The sequence below is a fragment of the Myotis brandtii genome, unplaced genomic scaffold, assembly GCF_000412655.1.
Source record: "Myotis brandtii unplaced genomic scaffold, ASM41265v1 scaffold226, whole genome shotgun sequence".
NCBI classification, from domain to species: Eukaryota; Metazoa; Chordata; class Mammalia; order Chiroptera; family Vespertilionidae; genus Myotis; species Myotis brandtii.
The window spans coordinates 39,671-61,071 of NW_005358478.1; the positions used below are offsets into that span (position 1 = coordinate 39,671).

At 41.8% G+C, this 21,401-nt stretch overlaps 1 protein-coding gene across 1 annotated transcript; it reads right to left on the bottom strand.

Annotated features, from left to right (window-relative positions):
• Nucleotides 1-4,585: 4,585 nt before the first annotated feature.
• On the bottom strand, nt 4,586-19,968 carry ACAA2 (acetyl-CoA acyltransferase 2; the record flags this gene model as incomplete). Its single annotated transcript, XM_014539702.1, has 9 exons — nt 4,586-4,998; nt 5,953-6,107; nt 8,080-8,150; nt 11,008-11,137; nt 11,628-11,803; nt 13,837-13,984; nt 15,815-15,931; nt 17,335-17,463; nt 19,768-19,968. Coding segments are annotated over 9 exons (1,212 nt in total), but the record flags the coding sequence as incomplete, so codon positions are not given.
• Nucleotides 19,969-21,401: the final 1,433 nt, after the last annotated feature.

The window sequence follows — 21,401 nt, forward strand, 5'->3', positions numbered from 1 at the left end:
CCACTCCCCGTGCCCGGGCCCGCACCGCGGGCTCAGCACTTCCACAGGGCCTGTCCCCACAGCCGGAGGCTGTGCCCCCGACTCCTCAGCTCTGGGGTTTTGCCTCTGCTGTTTCCACGGAGGAGGAAGAGGGCAGCTTCCTGGCTGGAGGGATCGGCCGGGGGGGGGGGGGGGGGGGGGGGAAAAGGGACCCCTCCTCCCTCAGCCTGCTGCCAGGGCTTCCCCACGGTGGGCTCCCACTCCCCTTCTCAGCTCCTGGGAAGAGAGAAAGACAGAGAGTTCAGCCAACTTTGCTAGAGAAGCTTCGTGGAGGCGCTGCTGAGCAAGGGCCGAGGCGCACAGGCCTGTGGTGCCACCTAGTGGGGAAGTGTCCCTGGGCTCACTGCTCCAGCTGGTGGACTCCGATGGTAAGTGAACCCAACCGATGAAAACCCAGGATTCACTTTAAAAATAAAAAATGAGATGGAGAGGAAGGGAAAGGACAGTTAAAATTTACTATTTCAATTATTTCTCATGTACAAAGGCATTACTTTAAAAAATATATATCGATATCTATATCTATCTATATCTATATCTATAATCTATATATATTATTGATTTTTACAAAGAGGAAGGGAGATAGTTAGAAACATTGATTGGCTGCCTCCTGCATGCTCCCTACTGGGGATCCAGCCTGCAAGCAAGGTACATGCCCTTGACCAGAATCGAACCTGGGACCCTTCAGCTCACAGGCTGATGCTCCATCCACTGAGCCAAACCGGTTAGGGCACAAAGGCACTCCTTTTAGGGTACCTTCACACATGTATGCTCTCATCCTACATCTTAAGCCATTTGATTTAGTTAGGAATTTACAAACTTTTCTCCCCCATGAAGGTGGAAAAGATGGAACTTATTAAGTAAAGTGAGAAAACCTACAAAATAATTGGATCACTCTGCAAAAGGGGAATACAGATGGACTCGGTTTTATACTAGATTACTAGAGGCCCGATGCATGAAATTCATGCAAGAGTAGGCCTTCCTTCCCCTGGCTGCCGGCACCGGCTTCCCTCTGGCACCCGGGACCCGGGCTTCCCTTGCAGCCCCGGCTTCATCCAGAAGGTCGTCTGGAAGGACGTCTGGTCTAATTAGCATATTATGCTTTTATTATTATAGATTCTTACTGTCATTTGATTTTTCTTTAAGATAATAAAAATAAATGAGATATTGTTTACATGATTAGAGCTAATAAAAAGGTTCAGCAAGCTGGCTAGATGCATAATATCCAAAAGCTCTCCATTAGAAATAACTACATAGAAAATAAAATAGAACTCATCAAATAAAGCCGCACATGACCTTGTTGGGGAAAGCGATAAACCTCTGCCAAGGGCTGTGCCAGGAGACTCCGTAGGAGGGGCTCCTTGCAGCTGTTTGCTGCTGTGACCAAGGGAGCAGGCACCTGATACAGGACGATGAAGACGCCACTGGTGTTTTGGTCATGGCACTGAGAGGCCCTTGACCAATTGGGTACTCAGGTTTCTGAGAATTAAGACATGATTTAATGATTTAAAGAAAAGGTGCAGGACATAGTGATGATATAGTCACTGTAGGACAGTATACAAACTGGAAGCCAGTAGACGATGGAATAAAGCTAGTGGCAGGGAGGTGTCCGTGATGAGCATGAACCTCAGAACAGCACAGGGCTCTGCAAAAGGCGGGGCCGCTGGTTTGGAAGTTGCTCTGCGGGGCAGGGCCGATGACCACATGGGGACCTGGGACCATGGGACCATAGTGATGAGGCTTATCTGTGAGGTATGTTGATGCCACCCCTGCTTAGGAGCTTATATTCTAATGACGGTTATGTTTGTATTACTTGTTTCCATTCACTTAACCTTCCTGACCTGTCCCATAACCCTGCATATTGGTTTATATGTAATCACAACAGGAGAATTTGGAAAGCTAAATATTTTTATATTAAAACGTATGTGTGTGTATGCCCTGGCCAGGTAGCTCAGTTGGCTGGAGTGTCATCCTGATACACCAAGGTTGTAGGTTTGATCCCTGGTCAGGGCACATACAAAAATCAACCAGTGAATGTATAAATAAATGGAACAAGTCAATGTTTCTCTCTCTCTAAAAAAATGTATGTGTGTGTATGTATTCATATACCTATGTAGGTATGTAAACAAACAGAACGGGGTGGTGACCTGAGGAGGGATGTGGATTTAGGGTGAAGACAGTATTTTCAACAGCAGCACTCCTGACATTTCAGGCCAGATGACTGCTGTAGGAGCTGTCCTCTGCACGGTAGGATGTTAGACGCATCCTTGGCCTCTGCCTACCAGATGCCAGGAGCACCCCCTCCCTCGTCATGACAACCAAACACGCCTCCCAATATTGCCAAGTGTCCCCTGGGGATAAAACTGTCCCCTGTTGAGAACCACTAGGTTAAGGGTGTGTGTGGAAAAGGAATGAGAACGGGGTAATTCAGATAAATCACGAAACTCTTCTCAGTGGGTGGCCCCCGTGGCATTCAATTCAGCTTCTCTAAACTTGAGCATAAGCTCAGGGACTTACAATAGCTACTTCCTACTGTCTCATTTCGCCCTGAGCTGGCCACGTAACAGACACGGAGGACAATATTCCTTTCTGACGGCTGGAAGTGCTGGTGGGGGGAGAGAAGGGGTGTCGCCCGCCTTCTTCTGAGACTTGACTTTTAGCCTCTTCTCAGTCCCATACTTTCCACTTAAAAATATGGTCCTTAAAATGAACATAAACCTTCCTTAAGGAAGCTGTGTTTCCACTCAAATGTATTTGAAGACTTAAAATACATAATCAGCACTGTATTTATTCAAGAAAAGAATCTAATATGATATCATTTATTAATATCAAGACTAAATGCAGTAATTTTGCTCTGTGGACATTTATCTCAGGATGGATTATGAATATCACTCAACACAAATTAAACCTGTTTTCAAAATATTTACAAAAATAATACAAGACAACTCAACAACGAACAAATAAACAACTCTAGTTAAAAAAACAACAACAGGAAAAGGACTGAAAATAGATATTTCTCCAAAAAAGATACACAGTGTCCAATAAGCAGAGAAAAAGATGCTCAAGTCACTATAATTAGGGAAATGCAACTCAAAACTGCAATGAGATATCACCTCACACCCATTAAGATGGTTATTATAAAAACGAGCAGAAAACAGCGAGTATTGGCGAGGATGTGGAAAAACTGAAACCCTTGTGCAGTGTTGATGGGAGTGTAACATGGTACGGCTGCTATGGAAAACATTATGGCCATTCCTAGAAATATTAAAAATAGAATTACCATATTATCCAGCCATTCCACTTCTGGATATATTCCCAAAAGAACTGAAAGCAAGGCCATGGACAGGTATTTGAACACCCAGGTTTGCAGCAGCATTATTTACAGTAGCTAAGAAGTGGCAGCAACCTAAATGTTCATAGATGATGAATAAACAAAATGTGGTATATACATGTAATGGAATATTATTCGACCTTAAAAAAAAGGAAATTCTGATACATGTTACAACATGAGTGAACCTTGAGGACATTGTGCTAAATGAAATAAGCCAGTCACAAGAAGACAAATACTGTGTGACTCCACTTATAGGAGGTATCTAGAAAAGTCAGCTGAAACCGGTTTAGCTCAGTGGATGGAGCGTCGGCCTGCGGACTGAGGGGTCCCGGGTTTGGTTCCAGTCAGGGGCATGTACCTGGGTTGCAGGCACATCCCCAGTAAGAGGTGTGCAGGAGGCAGCTGATCGATGTTTCTCTCTCATCGATGTTTCTAGCTCTCTATCTCTCTCCCTTCCTCTCTGTAAAAAATCAATGAAATATATTAAAAAAGTCAAATTCCTAGAGAGAAAGTAGATTGATGGTTGCCAGGGGCTGCAGGGAGGGAAGAATGGGGAGTTGTTTTTTAAAAATGTGTATTTTTATTGATTTCAGAGAGGAAGGGAGAGGGAGAGATAGAAACATCAATGTTGAGAGATAATATAATCATTGATTGGCTGCCTCCTGCACGCCCTCTACTGGGGATTGAGCCCCAACCTGGCATGTGCCCTGACCATGACTGGGAATCTAACCATGGCCTCTGGTCGGGCTTTTTCTCTTTTGTTTTGTTAATCCTCACCTGAGCCTATTTTTCCCATTGATTTTTATAGAGAGTGGAATGGACGGGGTAAGGGGGAGAGAGAAATGAGAGAATCATTGATGTAAGAGACACATCCACTGGATGCCTTCCACATGCGCCCCGAACTGGGACTGGGAATCGAACCTTCAACTCAGGTATGTGTCCTCGACCGAGAATCGAACCCATGACCCTCTGGTACCCAGGCCGACGCTCTAACCACTGAGCCACGCCGGCCAGGGCAGGGAGTTATTATTTAATAGCCACATAGTTTCTATTACAAGATGAAAAAAGTTCTGGAGATGGGTGATGATGGTTGCACAACCATGTGAGTGCACCTAATGCCACTGACTATACACTAAAAATGGTGAAGATGGTAAACTTTGTTACATGTATTTTACCACAATTAACATTTTTAAAAATATAAAAAATGACAGGAAAGGATTAGCCGAGTTTAGGCAATATTTATTCAATTTCCTTGAGATCACATTATCTAAGGCATAAATGGTGATTATTTGGCAAGGATACAACTGCTCTGAAGGCCTTGTATAGCCTGATTTTAGTTCATAATATATCATATTGGTGTAAACCTGAGAGAACTTATTCTGGCACGGGCTCTAATCATGGGAAACGCATCTCTCCTCACCATCCCTTCGTGAAACTCCATCACTTTCCGTGGGGGGCGTGGCCAGTTCTGCAGCTGCTCCCATGGTCACCGGGTCGCTGGGCCCGGCCAAGGAAGTCAGAGTGGGCCATGGCGGGCGCCGTGCTCTCAGGCCATGCTCTCAATGATGACTGCGATGCCCTGGCCGCCTCCAATGCAAGCCGACCCAACGCCGTATTTTCCGCCTCGGCGCCTACGGAAGAAAGCAGTGGCTGAAATCTACTCAAATAAAGAATTAACGAAGTTAATTAGATAATCAAATAGAATTACTGATAACCACATATGTATTATTCATTCGCATTCAGATCATAGTCTCAATGTTTTCCTCTTTCCTCAATATTAGTTTGTAGTCACAACAGGAGAAAGAATTAGGAAAACCGAATGTTGTTTTTTTTTTAAAGTAGTGGTGGCAAGCTGGGGATGCGGGTCTCTCATCCACAGCATGGGGTTTGTTAAAATTGTCCAGAATAAGGCCTACTTCTAGAGATTCCAAGTGAAACTGAGAAGTCTGAGAGGGTAAAACTGATTACTAGGCCTGGAAACGCTGGTGATCCAGGACAAAAATAAGTACAACACACCCAAAACAGGATGACATTAGGTGTAGCCAACAGAGGTATCCTTTGTCAGATTGCGTATGTCTGCATAGGAGATGTGACAGCCTGGGCAGCTTATGCTCACGAACTCCCAAAGTACGGTGCGCAGGCTGGCCTGACAAATTATGCGGCAGCGTACCGTCCTGACCTGCTGCTGGCCCGCAGGCTCAATAGGTTTGGCATGGACAAGATCTAGGAAGGCCAGGCGGAGGCGACTGGAGGCCAATACAGTGTGGAAAGCACCGATGGTCAACCTGTTGCCCTCACCTGCTAAGATCTGGATGCAGGTCTTGCCAGAACTACTCCTGGAAGCAAGGAGCTGCGGCTGGAGGCCTGACTACCCCTCACAGTGCCAAGAGCAGAGCCGCTAACAAGTTAATGGACTCATCTCTAAGGTCAGCTGAAAAGGGGTCCCACGTAACTTGTTCCTGGTGAGAAGCAGTGCAAGGGGGATCTGAGGAAGAATGAAAATGTTGGGGTGTTCTGGAGAAACCTAAATCCATGCATGTCTACAAAAGAGGCAAATCTGAAATGCAACGATTTCTAGCGAGTACCTTAATTCGTGAACCAGGTGTGCGGTAATTCTTGATCCAGATGCTCCCAATGGGTGACCCAAGGCGATGGCTCCTCCATTTATATTGGTTTTACTTGGGTCAAGACCTAAATTCCTCTCAACAGCCAAGTACTGGGCAGCAAAAGCTTCATTCACCTTCAAAACAATGGAAGGGAAGGGGAGAGACAGAGAGAAACATCAATGTGAGAGAGAGACCTTGATTGGTTGCCTCCCGCACGGGCCCCAACCAGGGCTGGAGATCGAGCCTGCAGCTGAGATATGTGCCCTTGAGAATCGAACCCGGGACCCTGCAGCCCGCAGGCCAATGCTCTATCCATTGAGCCAAACCAGCTATGGCCACAAACTGCTTTTTAACTGAGAATTGTTTAGTACTCTTGATAGGTAATTTTGCTTGTTGTTGTGTTTTTTTTTTCTATTTAAATTACCTTGCAAGGTTGTTTTAATTTATTTTTAGTTGTTCTTTGTAAAAATAACAGGTTTGGAAATGGTACTTTCAGTCAAATGCATCCCTTAGAAAAAGGAAGTCCTCAGTAATATTATAAGTGAAACCAGAGGCAGTGGGATACTGCAGAGCACATAGGTTCTGGAGCTAGACAGACGGTTTAAATCTTGGCTGTATGCATGTTCTTTGAACTCTCTTGACACTCACATTTCCTCAGTAGTAAAATGTGACTGCAGTATCATCCTAAGGTTATTGTCAAGGTTAAGTTAAATCATAGGTAGTAAGTGTCTAGTGTATTACCTGACACAGGGCAAGTACTAAAAAATGCTTGCCATTATTATTATTACTTCCCGGTATTATTACCCATACTTCCAAGAAGAGACTGATAGATAATTAAGAATAAACCTTCAGAGCCAGATACATAAGAGGAATGGTAACTATGTCAAAATGTGGTAGAACGGAAAAGTGCCATATTGTATCACACTTTGAGGCTGACTATGAGAATGACCTTACTTCAAGTTTTTAAGCACTATATTTTCATATGATCTTAGTTTGGGAATTTTACAGATAAGGAAAGTGATTTTAAGAAAGGTAATGTGTGGGGGTAAGGGGGAGAGATCAACTGAAGGACTTGTATGCATGCATATAAGCATAAGCAATGGACACAGACACCAGCGGGGTGAGGGCATGAGTGTGGGGATGGGGGAGGTAAGGGAGAATAAGATACTTTAATCAATAAAGAAAAAAAAGAAAGGTAATGTGTTTAGAGTTGGGATCAAAATTGAATCTTGTGTTCTTTCCTACTATATTTTATTCTCTCTCAAGATAGTGCTCTATGTCTCCTTAGATTCAACATTCCTTTTCCATTTTATACAGTCCTGCTCAAGGAGGTACAAAGAGTCCTAGAATATGTTGTGAAACTAGGCTTGTGAAACTAGGCTTTTGAACCTAAGAAAAAACCACCACATAATCATCAAATGTTCGAAAGACAATCATAGCAGGGTGTTAAGAGCTATGTCCTTGAGTACTTATACATCTACTAGAGGCCCAGTGCACGAATTCATGCACGGGTGGGGTCCCTCGGCCTGGCAGGTGATCGGGCCAATCAGGGCCTGTCTCACCCAGTCCTGATCAGGTTGATCAGGGGCTGGGAGTTTGGCCAGCGCGAGAGGTTGGCTATGGGAGCGTACTGACCACCAGGGGGCAGCTCCTGCATTGAGCATCTGCCCCCTGGAAGTCAGTGCACATCATAGCAACTAGTCAACTGGTCATTTGGTTGATCAGTCATAAAGGTTGCTTAGGCTTTTATATATATAGATAAATGATAATGAATAGCTTTGCAGAGCTGATATATTTCAATAGAGTTTTAGGTATGAAATCTAAAGTCAGAAATTTAGTGGTACCTATTTGCTGATACAAATATGGTAAGTAAGCAGCCCCCTGGAGGCTCTGAACTGTTGATTACTGCCTTTTGGGTGAGAGATTACCACAGAGGGAATCACACAGAGGGAAAAGGCCCATTTGCTACCAATTTAAGTAGAGAGATTTTCTTTGTTCTATTAATTATTTACCAACGTCAAGCAGAAAGAGCTATAAAATACCAAACTGAAGCCATTTATGCTCTGGAAGTTGGGTTAGTCATGTTGAAAACAGTAAAATACTTACCTCTACCATATCCATGTCCTTAAGACTCAGCCCTGCTCTCTTCAGTGCCCCAGTAATAGCAGAGACAGGACCTATATTAGCACAAAAATCCATTTCATCTTGTATTTATTTATGCATCAAATTTTTCCATCTTTACTAAACAGGTAAATAATGTGACAGCTGGTAGTAGCCACAAATCTTGCTACCTTGAAAGCACATTATTAAATGATGTAACAATAAAGAAACAAAAAGTGAGACCTGTATTCATTGCAGTGTTATTTACAATAGCCAAGATCTGGAAGCAGCCCTGGCCAGCATTGCTCAGTGGTTAGAACTTCGGCCTGCGCGCCAAAGGCTCAAGAGTTCGATTCCCGGTCAAGAGCATGTACCTGGGTTGCTGGTTTGCCCTTGGTCTGGGTGCATGAGGGTGGCAACTAGTCTATGTGTCTCTCTCACATCAATATTTCTCTCTCTTCCTCCCTTCCATTCTCTCTGAAAAGCAATGGAAAAAATATCCTCAGGTGAGGATTAACAAAACAAAAGATCTGGAAGCAGTCGAAGAGTGGATGAAAAGCTGTGGTACATTCACACAGTGGCTTTCCCCCTTCTGTGTGGGTCTGCAGCCACTCTGCAGGGCTAAGGATTGCTATGTGTTGAATAATTGCATAACGAAGGGACAATTATTCTTAGACATTAGACTGACGAATCCATCCCCACCAGATACTCGATGATCTATTCTCCCCTGCTAATTAACCCAGTGTTCTTCATGTGGGTAGCTGTGTGATTCTATACTGCCACCGAGAGATGGACTGTCTGGGACATCTGACACTGTGGGACAGCTGGCATGTACAGCTTTGGTCAAGCCCGGAGGGAAAAGAATATTCCTTCCACAATGCATTCCTTGTACTAGGAGGGAAATGCCCAGGCCCTGGAATAGAAGGAAGGCCAACGACATCTTCTTTGCTTACTCATTATGTTAATGTATCAGAACCTGTTAAATGAGGCTAAACTGAAAAAGAACTAAAAAATAACTACTTACCCTTATCGGATAAATCTGATTGATCATCAAAACCATCTAGGTGCAATGGGTGAATTTTGATGATCATTTGCTGTTGGGAACCACTGCTCTAGATGCTGAAGTGATAAATGCCATAATGATATACAGATATTTAATTTTTCAAGCTACCTTTCATCTCTATGACAAAGGTATGTCTTGCTGATAGCAGGTAGATGAAAGCTAATACACTTTAAGGCTATAGGAGAAAAAGGTTGACTTTTTAACAGATGTTTACCTAGTCTGCAGTTTTTGGTGACATAATTTGCAACACAGTGAATTTTCTTGTAAATTCTGTGCAGGACACGGCAGCAAATGTGGTGGGTACTAACCTAGTCCCAAATCAGCATCAGGGTGTTGTCTGAGTAGGACCTGGAGGCTGACACACTGGAGGATCTTTGAGAAGGCAGCTCAGCAGCAAGGCATTCCTTCTATCTGGGGACCTACTTCAGAAACCCACTTAGTAAAAAAATGGCCTAAGTTCATGAAAAAAGTCGTTGGGCCTAGCAAGAATCTGAATCTAAACCCCAGGGCAGGCTTCTCCTTGGGGTACGAGGGTATAGATGGAATAGATCAGAACCTTTGGGCACCAATTTTATTTTTGTGAGGTAGCTAATTGGCTCCATTTCCCCAGAGAATGATGACAGGAACTATTAAAGTTCAGCAACAGATGTGAGGGCAACCTGGCTGCAACATCTGTCACCCCACTGATGGCCAGGTTGAACTGGCTGGCCAGGCGGGGTCCCCTTCCTCCCTCACTGCTCCATGTGCGTCCCTCCCGAGGCTGTGCACTTGGCCGAGGAGGACGACCTTCCCTGGTAGAGGAGGGACCATTCTTTAGTCCAGGGTAGACGCTAGCTGTGCTCCCCAGACAGAACCTCCAAACCAGCTCTCCAGGTCCATTTCCCAGACCAGACACATCCAAAGGAGGCGCTGTGTGTGGCAATCTGCCTTTCTTTCTCTTTTTTGGTTAATCCTCACCTGAGGATATTTTTTCCATTGCTTTTTAGAGAGAGTGGAAGAAAGGAGGGAGGGAAGGAGAGAGAGAAACAGCGATGTGAGGGAGACACATCAACTGGTGACCTCCTGCATGTGGAGGGCTAGGGATCCAACCTGCAACCCATGTACATGCCCTTGACCGGGGATTGATCCACAACCCTTCCATGCAAGGGCCGGAGAGCTAACCACCCAGAACAACCGGCCAGGGCGGCAGTCTGCCTTTCTTACAAAAAAAAAATAATAATTTCATAAAATAAATAAAAAATAAAATTCAGCATCATCTGCGATTCCTAGGAGTGCATTTTGCAAAAAGCCTTTTGTTCTATTTCTCATTCATATTTTTTCAGCTAAGACCATAATGCTTGTAGGGAGTTATAAATCTCCTCCTGCCGGTGCTTTGCCAATTGAGATATACTGTTTATAATTCTTCATTTTCCTAGTACGCCTCAGTGGAGACAGGTGAGTATTACTCTGACTTCCTGAGACAACACACGGTTTTCTCACTCACACGGACATTAATGACCACACGCAATACACTTGACAGGGTGTTCATCTGCTCACAGCCTTCCCTACATTCCCCCAGGATTTCCCCCATCTCACTTTTAAAAAATCTTGTCAGTACTTTGTAATTCTTCTCTGTTATTTTCTGTCTGTTAATTTTAAACAATTCAAATGGACAAGAAGACATGATTACTGCCCACAAGGAGTTTACATGGTCTTGGTTTTCCTACTGAGACTAACACAGTTTTTCATAAAGACTGGTTGTTTAAAAGACTGATTATCAATCTCTTTTCCACAACTGACCTTGATTTGGCTACTGTTTCTGGAATGAGAATGACAAAGAAGACTTAGCTCCAGAAATAGAGCAGAACCAGTGTATGTAACTACCAACTTACCAATACCCATGATAGAGGGGTCACAGCCAGACGCAAAGTAGCCCACAACTCGTGCCAGTGGTGTGAAGTTATGTTTTTTAACAGCATCCTCACTAGCTATGACAACAACTCCAGCACCATCAGATACCCCCTTGGAAACAAAAACAGAAGATTAACTAGAGGGTACAGAATCCAGTTCATCAAAGTGAAGCAGTACTATTAGGATTATGGCATTACATAGGAAGCAGTGCCATAATTTGTGCTAGTGGTGGATTAAAGAGATTGTTTTAGGCACAGAATACAAATGGAGAGAATGCCAAGGAAAAGCCTATAGCCAGATGCAGGTAGATATAAGGAGAAATCTGATGAATTGTATATATGAGAAAGAAAAAATTATGAAAACTAAAATAACAAACCAGGTAGATTCCCTTCTAACGTTTTGAAAAGACTATAAAATGGAAATATAAGGGCACCTGCCGAAAGTATTTTGAACTACAAAAACCCAAATTAATAGAATATGAGCTTGATTACTTTAAGCTACATAACTAAAGACTAGCATGAAAAGTATCTGAAAGACACTGCATGATTATTTTGCATCAAAAAATTGAGAAGAATTCAAGAATATCTGTGAAGCTACCTACCGACGCGTTCCCTGCAGTAACGGTCCCTTCCTTCTTGAACACGGGCGGGAGTTTATTTAACTGTTCCAGGGTTGTTTGGGGCCGGGCATGCTCATCGACCTGCATGGTCTGTTTTCCTTTCCTTGTCTTCACCTCAATTGGCACCATCTCACTGTTAAAGTAGCCAGCATCATTAGCTGAAATAGTTGAAGGAATATAAGAATGGGGGGAAAGAAAAGAAACTAAGTCAAACATAGCCTTCGATTTAATTTCTAGTCTACTTTCATATGAGCCTTTATTACTTATATGAGACCCAGACCCGGCAGACCCCACCCCCGTCAAGCCCCGCAGGACAGGGGGCGCAGCCTCAGGTCCCCCGGTGCCGGGGGCTCGAGGGCGTGATGACCATTTGCATAGTAGCTCTTTATTATATAGGATAACTTACTTGCCTATCGGAGGATTTAATATGCGATCATGTTTCTATGCAGATGCATTCTGCACCTTTTAAAATTATAATTTTCTTTTTTACTACAGTTTTTTCTGTACAAGGTGCTGCTAAATCTTAGCAGTATTTGTTAGCTACACGTGTAATGACACCACATGGATTGAATGCCCTTTAAAAATCTTCTCTGGGTGAGGTAAGAAGTAACTAAAGAGTTACCAAGTTGCACAATAATGTCATATACACTTAAAAGTTTTCAAGGACAGATTTCATGTTAAGTGTTCTTCGCACAATGAGAAAGAAAGTTACCAAGTTGCCTATGTCACGAGTAATCTATGCCTGAAATTTAATGACAAGCAACCTGAAGAAGTTCTAAGAGTGATTACTGAGCAGTTCTAAGTAAAACAGCTGACTAGAGTGGACTATAGCAATCAAAGCCTCAAAAAATGGGATACGGCAGGAACACCACCTTACTTCTGATAACACTTTACAGCAGGCTAAGTGTTTCCCTTAGTTGGTTTTCATAACAGCTCTATTAGGGAAACAGGGAAAGCAAATATTTTTTTCTCACTATTATTAGAGATACATATTTGTCTCTATTTTACAGATGCTCAGTGAATAAATGACTTGGCTGAGGTCGGATAAGATGTATGTGGCAAAACTAGAAACAGAACTAATAACTCCTGACCTCTAGACCAACAGCTTCCATTTTAAATGTGTAACTAAGAAATTCAGGATGACCCGGAGGGCCTCACCACTCCACTTACCCCTCTGAAATGCCGAGATGGACTTTATCCTTCCTGCTCCAAGTAAATATTTAATGCCCTAAATAAGAGTTTCCATTTGCTTATAGGAGTTTAATTTTAAAAATCTTTCTCAGAAGACTAACAGATTTCTTCAACTCCCCACACTGAGAAAAGAACTGTCTGTCGCTGTTTGAACTGGTGGAAGAGCAGTGTGCGGTGTTACCTGGGGCACCAGAGCCAGGGCCTTGGACTCGTTCTAAGTCTCCCAGGCAGGTGCGATGATTCTCAATTAGCATAAAAGGATACCCAACGGGTCTTTTCCAAACACATCATCCCCTCCTTGTGAATACAACATGACTTATGGAGGAGGACATCCTCTCTGTCCCAGTAGCCCCAGTGAGCCATCATCTCTAATAGTCTATCATAGCTCTCAGAGTGTTCTACTGGCAAAGGTACCAGTCTGGGTAGGGTCAATTAACAGTACCACTTTTTTAGTAGTATGAATGTATTTCCAAAGAGACGTTTCCAGTTAGTTTTACAATCATTAATCGAGTATCTAAATCATCTGAAAACAAAGGAATGACAAAAAAAATGTAACTTTCAAAAGATATAATTTTAAACTAATATTATTATATGAACATTATCTGAAACGATAAAAATCCTTCCTAGTTTTAAAAAATTGAGGTGTAATTGACATATAACATTATGCTAGTTTCAGGTATACAACATAATAATTCGGTATTTGTATATATAGCAAAATGATCGTCACCATAAGTCTAGTTAACATCTGTCACCAGGAGGAAGTTACAAATTTTCTTCTTGTGATGAGAACTTTTAAGATCTCTCTTAACAACTATCAAATATGCAACACAGTATTATTAACTACAGTCACCAAGCAGTACATTATATACCCAGAACTTATTTATTTTATAACTGAAAGTTTGTACTTTTTGACTCCCTTTTCATCCATCTCACCGAGCCTCCCCCCCATCCCCCCACAGTTTTCTTTCTATGAATCGTTATAATGTCCTATTTCACTGACCGGCTTTCCACCTCTGCTGGGACTGCAGGGCGTATTTGTCACAGTCTTCTCTGCTTATTTTATTTTGTGCAGCAAGATTCTCTGCAGTGATTCCCATGGGCAGTTTGACATGCTGATCGGTTAATCCTGCCCACAAAGTATCTTCCAGCTATTAAAACACATTAACAATAAAGTGATTTGTTAAAGCATGTCTTTCAAAGTAATATGCTATAATTTCTTTAACCTTAAGCAATGAAGAGTTCCAAAAAATAAAAGTGAAATTAGATTTTCTGATAGCATTACTGTTACTAAATTATTCGAATTCGCTTCTGAGACATTTTAAAAAAACATTCAATGACATAATAAAATGACTCATTCTCCTCTCTCTCTAAGTGTGGGGCTCTGAAGAGAGCCAGCAATGCTAAATGTGCAGGGTGAGAGCACAGGAAGTTACTCCACAATCAAAACCTCTCAAGGTTACATTCCGTAGGAAACCTAACACTGAGTCCTTATGCACGCCCCCCACTGGGGATCGAGCCCACAACCTGGGCATGTGTTCTGACCAGGAATCAAACCGTGACCTCCTGGTTCATAGGTCGACTCTGAACCACTGAGCCACACTGCCCAGGCTCTGATCTATCTTTCCAAAGGTTTTCTCAAATACGTTTGGTGTCTAAAACTATCTCATCTTTTCTAAGTCTTATTCCTTTCAACTTTCAAAAAGGCTAGGTGAGAGATTAATGAACAGTTTACATCAATCACTATAACTGAAAAAATGCTAAAAATGTAAAATGTCATTAGCCCTTTCATATGGGAAGGACAGCATACTACCCATCATTCTTTATCAGTACTATCATTCTCATGTTGTATACACTCTATTCAAAGAGAATGTTTTCTGTGATGAAGAAGAAATCTATTCAATGGAGATTGCTCCAAAAAGAAAACTCCCATAAGTCATGGTAGATTTAATTACTTGGTTTACTAATGATTCAGCAGACATTAATTCAATCTTTGCCTATCTTTTTGATCTGCTTCCTTCCTTCTTCCATTTCCCCCAAGTGTTCATTCCCCTACCAGAGGTATGCTAAGATAGAATCTAATTTTATGTGGATTAAAATGTTCAAACTAGGCCAGCCGGTGTGGCTCTGTGGTTGAGTGTCGACCTGTGAACCAGGAGGTCACGATTCGATTCCCTGACAGGGCATATGCCCGGGTTGCAGGCTCAAACTCCAGTGTGGGGTGTGCAGGAGGCAGCCAGTCAATAATTCTCTCTCATCACTGATGTTTCTATCTCTCTCTCCCTCTCCCTTCTGCTCTGAAATCAAGAGAAAAAAAATATATATGTACAGTGGGGCCTTGACTTACGAGTTTAATTCGTTCCGTGACGGAGCTTAAAACTCAAATTACTTGTATGTCAAATCACTGTGACGTTTGCTGCGCCAACTAGCGGTGGGGTATCTGAAGCTGGCTCGTAACCCGAATTTTTTTGAACTTGCAACTCAAAGCAAAAAATCGGCCGTGAGACGGCTCATATCTCAAAAAAACTCGTTAGTCGGGACACTTGTAAGTCAAGGCCCCACTGTATTTTTAAATATATTTTATTGATTTTTTTTTTTACAGAGAGGAAGGGAGAGGGATAGAGAGTTAGAAACATCGATGAGTGAGAAACATCGATCAGCTGCCTCCTGCACACCCCCTACTGGGAATGTGCCTGCAACCAAGATACATGCCCTTGACCAGAATCAAACCTGGGATCCTTCAGTCTGCAGGCCAATGCTCTATCCACTGAGCCTTACTGGTTAGGGCAAAAAATATTTTTTAAAAAGAGTCAAAACTAACAACCAAAATAGAGTTTTGAAATACTTTACGAAATTCATATAATTTATATCTTGCCAATCCCCTATTAATAAAATTAGTTTCAAAATCAGTTTTCTCTCTCACCAAATGGTGTTATTAAATAATTAGCATAATAGTTTGAGAAATAATTTTTAATTTTAACCTTGAGATCTGCTCCCAACTTGGTTCCAAAACGTATGTTTCTGGCACAGTAGGGAGCCTGGCTCATGCTTTCGGTTCCTCCACACAAGACAACTTCAGCAGCTTTAACACAAATTTCCTATTTAAAAACAAACAACAACAAAACCCTTTTATTATGACAGAAGTGCATATTAAAAAGTATGTGTTAAGCAATAAACTAATATTAAGTCTAATAAGTAACTATCATAGCTTACAGTGTTTCAAAAGGAAATACTTTCAAAGTAATTTTAAAGCAAATGCTAAAGTATCCATTCCCAAAGTACATGGGTGGGAAGGGGAGAACTACAGTCTTCAATCATTTGTGCACAAGTAACAAATCCTACCTACTTTTTGGTGAGGAAGGGTAATTCTTAACTCAATACAAATCTTGAGTTTTGTCTGGTTTAAATGTACAGAGATATTGTCTGGTTTAAATGTACAGATTACCAGCAGATAATAAAGAACAAAAGCAAGATTTATCCTATTTAAAAAGACAAAAGCAAGATTGATCCTATTTATTATGGACGAATCTGAAGGAGACCACAGATTTACAAGAACCAAGTTAACCTAGGAGACTCATAAAAAGGACCCATTTCATTCTTTCAACTCTTCCCACTATTTGCATTTCTCAGGAAAGAAGCAAATCACAAGCCTCCAAGAGCCCGACGTTTGAAATGGCTGCTGGGAAAATCAGGACCACTAAGATATACTGTTACAGAAAATTATTCATGACAAAATCGTGTTTTTAATTTTATTTTGTAACAAAATGAAGACAAATAAAATTGGATTTTATTGTATGCCTTTTCCCTGTGCTCAAGGGAACAAATCTATTTGCCCAATCATCCCTTATACTGACCTCTCTTAACACATTGCGTACCGCATAGAAATCTCTAAGACATACGCCAGGGACCGCACGTTTTTGGGCAAACTGCATGTTATTTAAATCATCATAATGCACTTTAGGTGTTGTTTTTCAATAATTATAACATTTTTATTTACAAAAACAATTAAACAATTAAAGTTCCTAGTACTTTTTTAATGTATGGTACTGCGTAAAACATTTTCCTCTATGAAGAGGGACCAAACAAAATTTACATAAGTATCTAGATTCGCTCCTTTTTCCATGGGCGTGAAAAACGAGAACACTCGTGAGCGGTCCTTAACAGATGGCGCGCGAAACACGAGAAAACTCCTGAGCGGTAAGAAATGTGTTAATAAACATCCTATATAATAAAAGGCTAATAAGCAAATTGTCCCCTCCACCGGGAGTTCGACCAGGGGGTGGCATTGGCCGGCCAACTGCCTATAGCCCCTCCCCCTGGGCAGCTGGGCCCAATCGGCCCCAATCGGGGCGGGTCAGCTGGACCCCACCTGTGCATGAATTCGTGCACCAGGCCTCTAGTTATAAAAACCTACAGTGTTATACAGTGTTATATTAAATGGGGCATTTTCTCTAATAACTTTTAACACATTTCAGAGAATTAAATATAATATTGGCCATACCTGACATCCACTCACAACGGACTGGAAACCAGAGCCGCAGAGCCTGTTCAGAGTGAGAGCTGGGGTCTCTATTGGGACACCCACCCGCAAACCAACATGCCTTGCCAAGTACGCAGCATCCGAAGAACTCTGGAACACAGGGAGAAGAAAAAGCACTTCCTCTATAAATCTAGGAATTAAGGACAAAGTACAGTGGGGCCTTGACTTACGAGTGTCCCGACTAACGAGTTTTTTGAGATACCAGCTGTCTCTAGGTGATTTTTTGCTTTGAGTTGACAGAGTAATCTGAGTTAACGAGCTCCTTAATGAGCTCCTTAACGAGCTCGGTCTCGGAAGGAATTAAATCGTAAGTCAAGGCCCCACTGTATATGGAAATGTTGCGCTGGCAACCTAACAAAAATTATAAACTACATGGCTCTAAGGTAGGACACAACACATATAGTTACAGCATATTTCATATAATACACATGTTTATGATTTAAATAAAAACAAAGCACAAGAGTAATGATGCCGGCCATTCAGATATGCAAAGAGAAGCCATAAAGTGCTTCCTTTAAGTAAAAAAGTGAAAGTTTTCAAATTAATAAGGAAAGAAAAAAATGGTATGCTGAAGTTGCTAAGACTTACAGTAAGAACAAATCTATGCATGAAACTGCCTAATTTATAAGCTAAACTTTATCATAGGTATGCATGTATAAGAAAAAGACATAGTATATGTATATAGGGTTTGGTACTATCTGTGGTTTCAGGTGTCCACTGAGAGTTTTGGAATGTATACCCCGGGAATAACATGGGATCACTGTACTTTTTTATTTTTATTGAATTCATTAGGTTAACATTAGTTAATAAAGTTATATAGGGTTCGGATGTACAATTCCATGGGATATCATCTGTATTTGTATTGTGTTCACCATCCCAGGTCATGTCTCTTTCACATTTCTACCTTCCCCTACCTCCTCCCACCCCCCTTTCCCTCTGTTAATCAACACACTGTTGTCTGTCTATGAGGTTTTCGTTTGTTTTTTACTTAACACCTTCACCTTTTTCACCCAGCACCCCCCCCTACCTTCTCCCCTCTAACAGCTGTCTGTTCTCTGTATCGATGAGTCTGTTTCTATTTTGTTTGATAGTTTGTTTTATTAGTGATAACGAGGCTGAGACCTTCTGACTTAGGGAGGGGAGAGATGAACAACTGGTTAGGAGAGTAAGAGGTGCTTCCCAAACTTAAAAATGCATACGGGGCGTTTTGTTAAAATGTGGGTTTTCAACCAATAGGTCTAGGACTGCACAGAATTCTGCATTTCTAAACATTTCCCTAGTGACGTAATGTGCTGGTCCAAGGATCACACTTTGAGTAAGAAGGAAAAGAAATAACTTTAAAAACACACAATAATAACAACAGCAGTTACTGTGAAGAAAGCTAAAGCAAAATTGATAAAATGTGAAGAATTGGCCCATCCAGCCCTAGTTGGTTTGGCTTAGTGGATAGAGCATCAGCCTGTGGACTGAAGGGTTCTGGGTTCAATTCTGGTCAAGGGCACGTACCTTGGTTGCAAGCTCCCTCCCTGACCCAAGCCCTAGTCAGGGCTCGTGCAGGAGGCAACCAATCAATGTGTCTCTCTCACACTGATGTTTCTGTCTGTCTTTCCCTCTCTCTAAAAATCAATGGAAAAATATCTGGAGTGAGGATTAAAAAAAAAAAAAAAAAAGAATTGGCCCATCCAGGTAAAAACGCTTTGTGGTACTCACTGTCCTATTTTTAATTTGTTTTTTAATCCTTACTTGTGGATAGTTTTATTGATTTTAGAGAGAGAGGAAGGGCAAAGGAGAGAGAGAGAAACATTGATGTGAGAGAGAAACAATGATCCGTTGCCTCCCATATGCGCCCTGACTGGGGATCAAACCCGCAACCTGGGTATGTGCCCTGACCAGGAATCGAACCCACAACCCTTTGGTGCACGGGATGATGCTCTAACCAACTAAGCCACATGGGCTAGGGCTGTTCTATTTTTTTTTTTTTAACTTTTTTGCTTGGGTTTGCTCTACTCCTTAAGTGCGTAGGAGAGAAAACCCATTAACTTCAAATAAGTCAAGGAAATTAATATATTTAGAAGCAATAAATTAAAACATTTTGTTCTACACCTAAAACTAATACCGTGTTATAAGTCAAGTATATCTCAATACAACTGGAAAAAAAAAAAACCACCCAAAAACCAAGAAGCAATGAAATGTATCCCAAATTAGGTATATATAGTAGTTTCCAGAATATATGCTCATTTGAGTTATGCATGTCATTGCTTCTGGAGTCAGAGAATTACTCAAACTGTAAATACCTTCAACTATGGACTGATTCACCATTATGACATGTTCAAGGAATTATTTTTAGAAACTGATGAAGCAACAGGAATGAATACCATCCTCTGGCCGACTAACCTGCATGACATTGCCCACAATGACACTGTCAATAGTCTCGGGTGGCACTTTGCCTGCAGCCAAGGCAGCCCTGGCAGCAAATTCAGTCAGGTCGGTAGCTGTGAAGTCTTTCAGAAGGCCTCCATAAGCCCCGAAGGGCGTGCGCTTAGCAGCTACGATGAACACACCTATTGCAACAAGAGAGTTTTGTAAGCAATCATAGATTAGTCAGTGTCCTTTCGCATGCTTTAAATAATCTCACTGCGAAATAGTATTGTAAAGTAAATTTTCAATTAGATAACTGAAAACCTTTGCATATACTAAGTCTTCCCCAAACTATCTGAGCACTCGTTTCCACATCTTGTCAAGAAACCATGGGACTGCCCTGGCCAGGTGGCTCATATGGTTGGAGCGTCCTTCTATGCACCAAAGAGTTGCGGGTTTGATTCCCAGTCAGGGCACATACCGAGGTTTCAGGTTCGATCCCTGGCTGGGGTGAGTACAGGAGGCAACCAACTGATGTTTTTCTCTCACACGGATGTTTCTCTTTCTCTCCTTTCCTCTCTAAAAAAAAAATCAATAAAAACATGTCCTTAGGTGAGGATAAAAGAAAAGAAACCATGGAACTTTTAATGATGGATTTGTGTCTAGATATTGACCTATACTTGAGACCATTCAAACACTGTACTACTATTGGTATCTAAGTATAGTCCCCCTGTTTTATGCTAGTGATCTCTTTCCATGGAACAAACTAAACCTGCCCTAAAACAAAAAAAATACCTCAGCTTCTCCTTCCATTCCAGTTGAGAAATTTACAGTCTAAAAGACTGTAAACAATATGTAACTATAATTTAGAAGAGATCCATTCTCTACAAATATAATATTCAGGTATTTATAAAAGGCCACAAATATTAGTTTGGTGTGTTGTGAAGACAGTAAAAAGTTTAGTGGTTACCAGAGGGTAGGAGGGGGAAGGAGGGATGAATAGGTGGAGCACAAGTGAAACTACTCTTTATTTACTTATTTTTTAAATATATTTTTATTGATTTCAGAGAGGAAGAAAGAGAGGGAGAGGGAGATAGAAACATCAATGATGAGAGAGAATAATTGATCAGCTGCCTCCTGCATACCCACACTGGGGATCAAGCCCGCAACTGGGCATGTGCCCTGACTGGGATCGAGCTGTGACCTCCTGGTTCATAAGTCGATGCTCAACCACTGAGCCACACCGGCTGGGCGAAACTACTCTTTATGATACTGTAATGGTAGATACATGCCATTATATACATTTGTCAAAACCCAAGAACTGCATAACACAAAAAGTGAACCTCAATGTGAACTATGGACTTCAGTTAATAATAGTATCAGTATTTGCTCATCAATTGTAACAAATGTACCACACTAATCGTTAGGTGAATGATTCTGGTTCTTAAAGTGACTGAGGCAGACCCGTATCACCTGAAGGATACATTCTTGCAGAGGTAAGTGGGCCCATTAAGCTGTTTATTGCTTTGGAGAAGACAGCTCTTACTAAGCCCAGCCACATGGCAACAAGCCACCTGTGTTAGCCCCGAGCTTTCGCTATAAATCTCCTGTGTTTGCTCACAAACCACTTGTGTTAGCTCCTGGCTTTGGCTTCCAGCCACCTGTCAGCT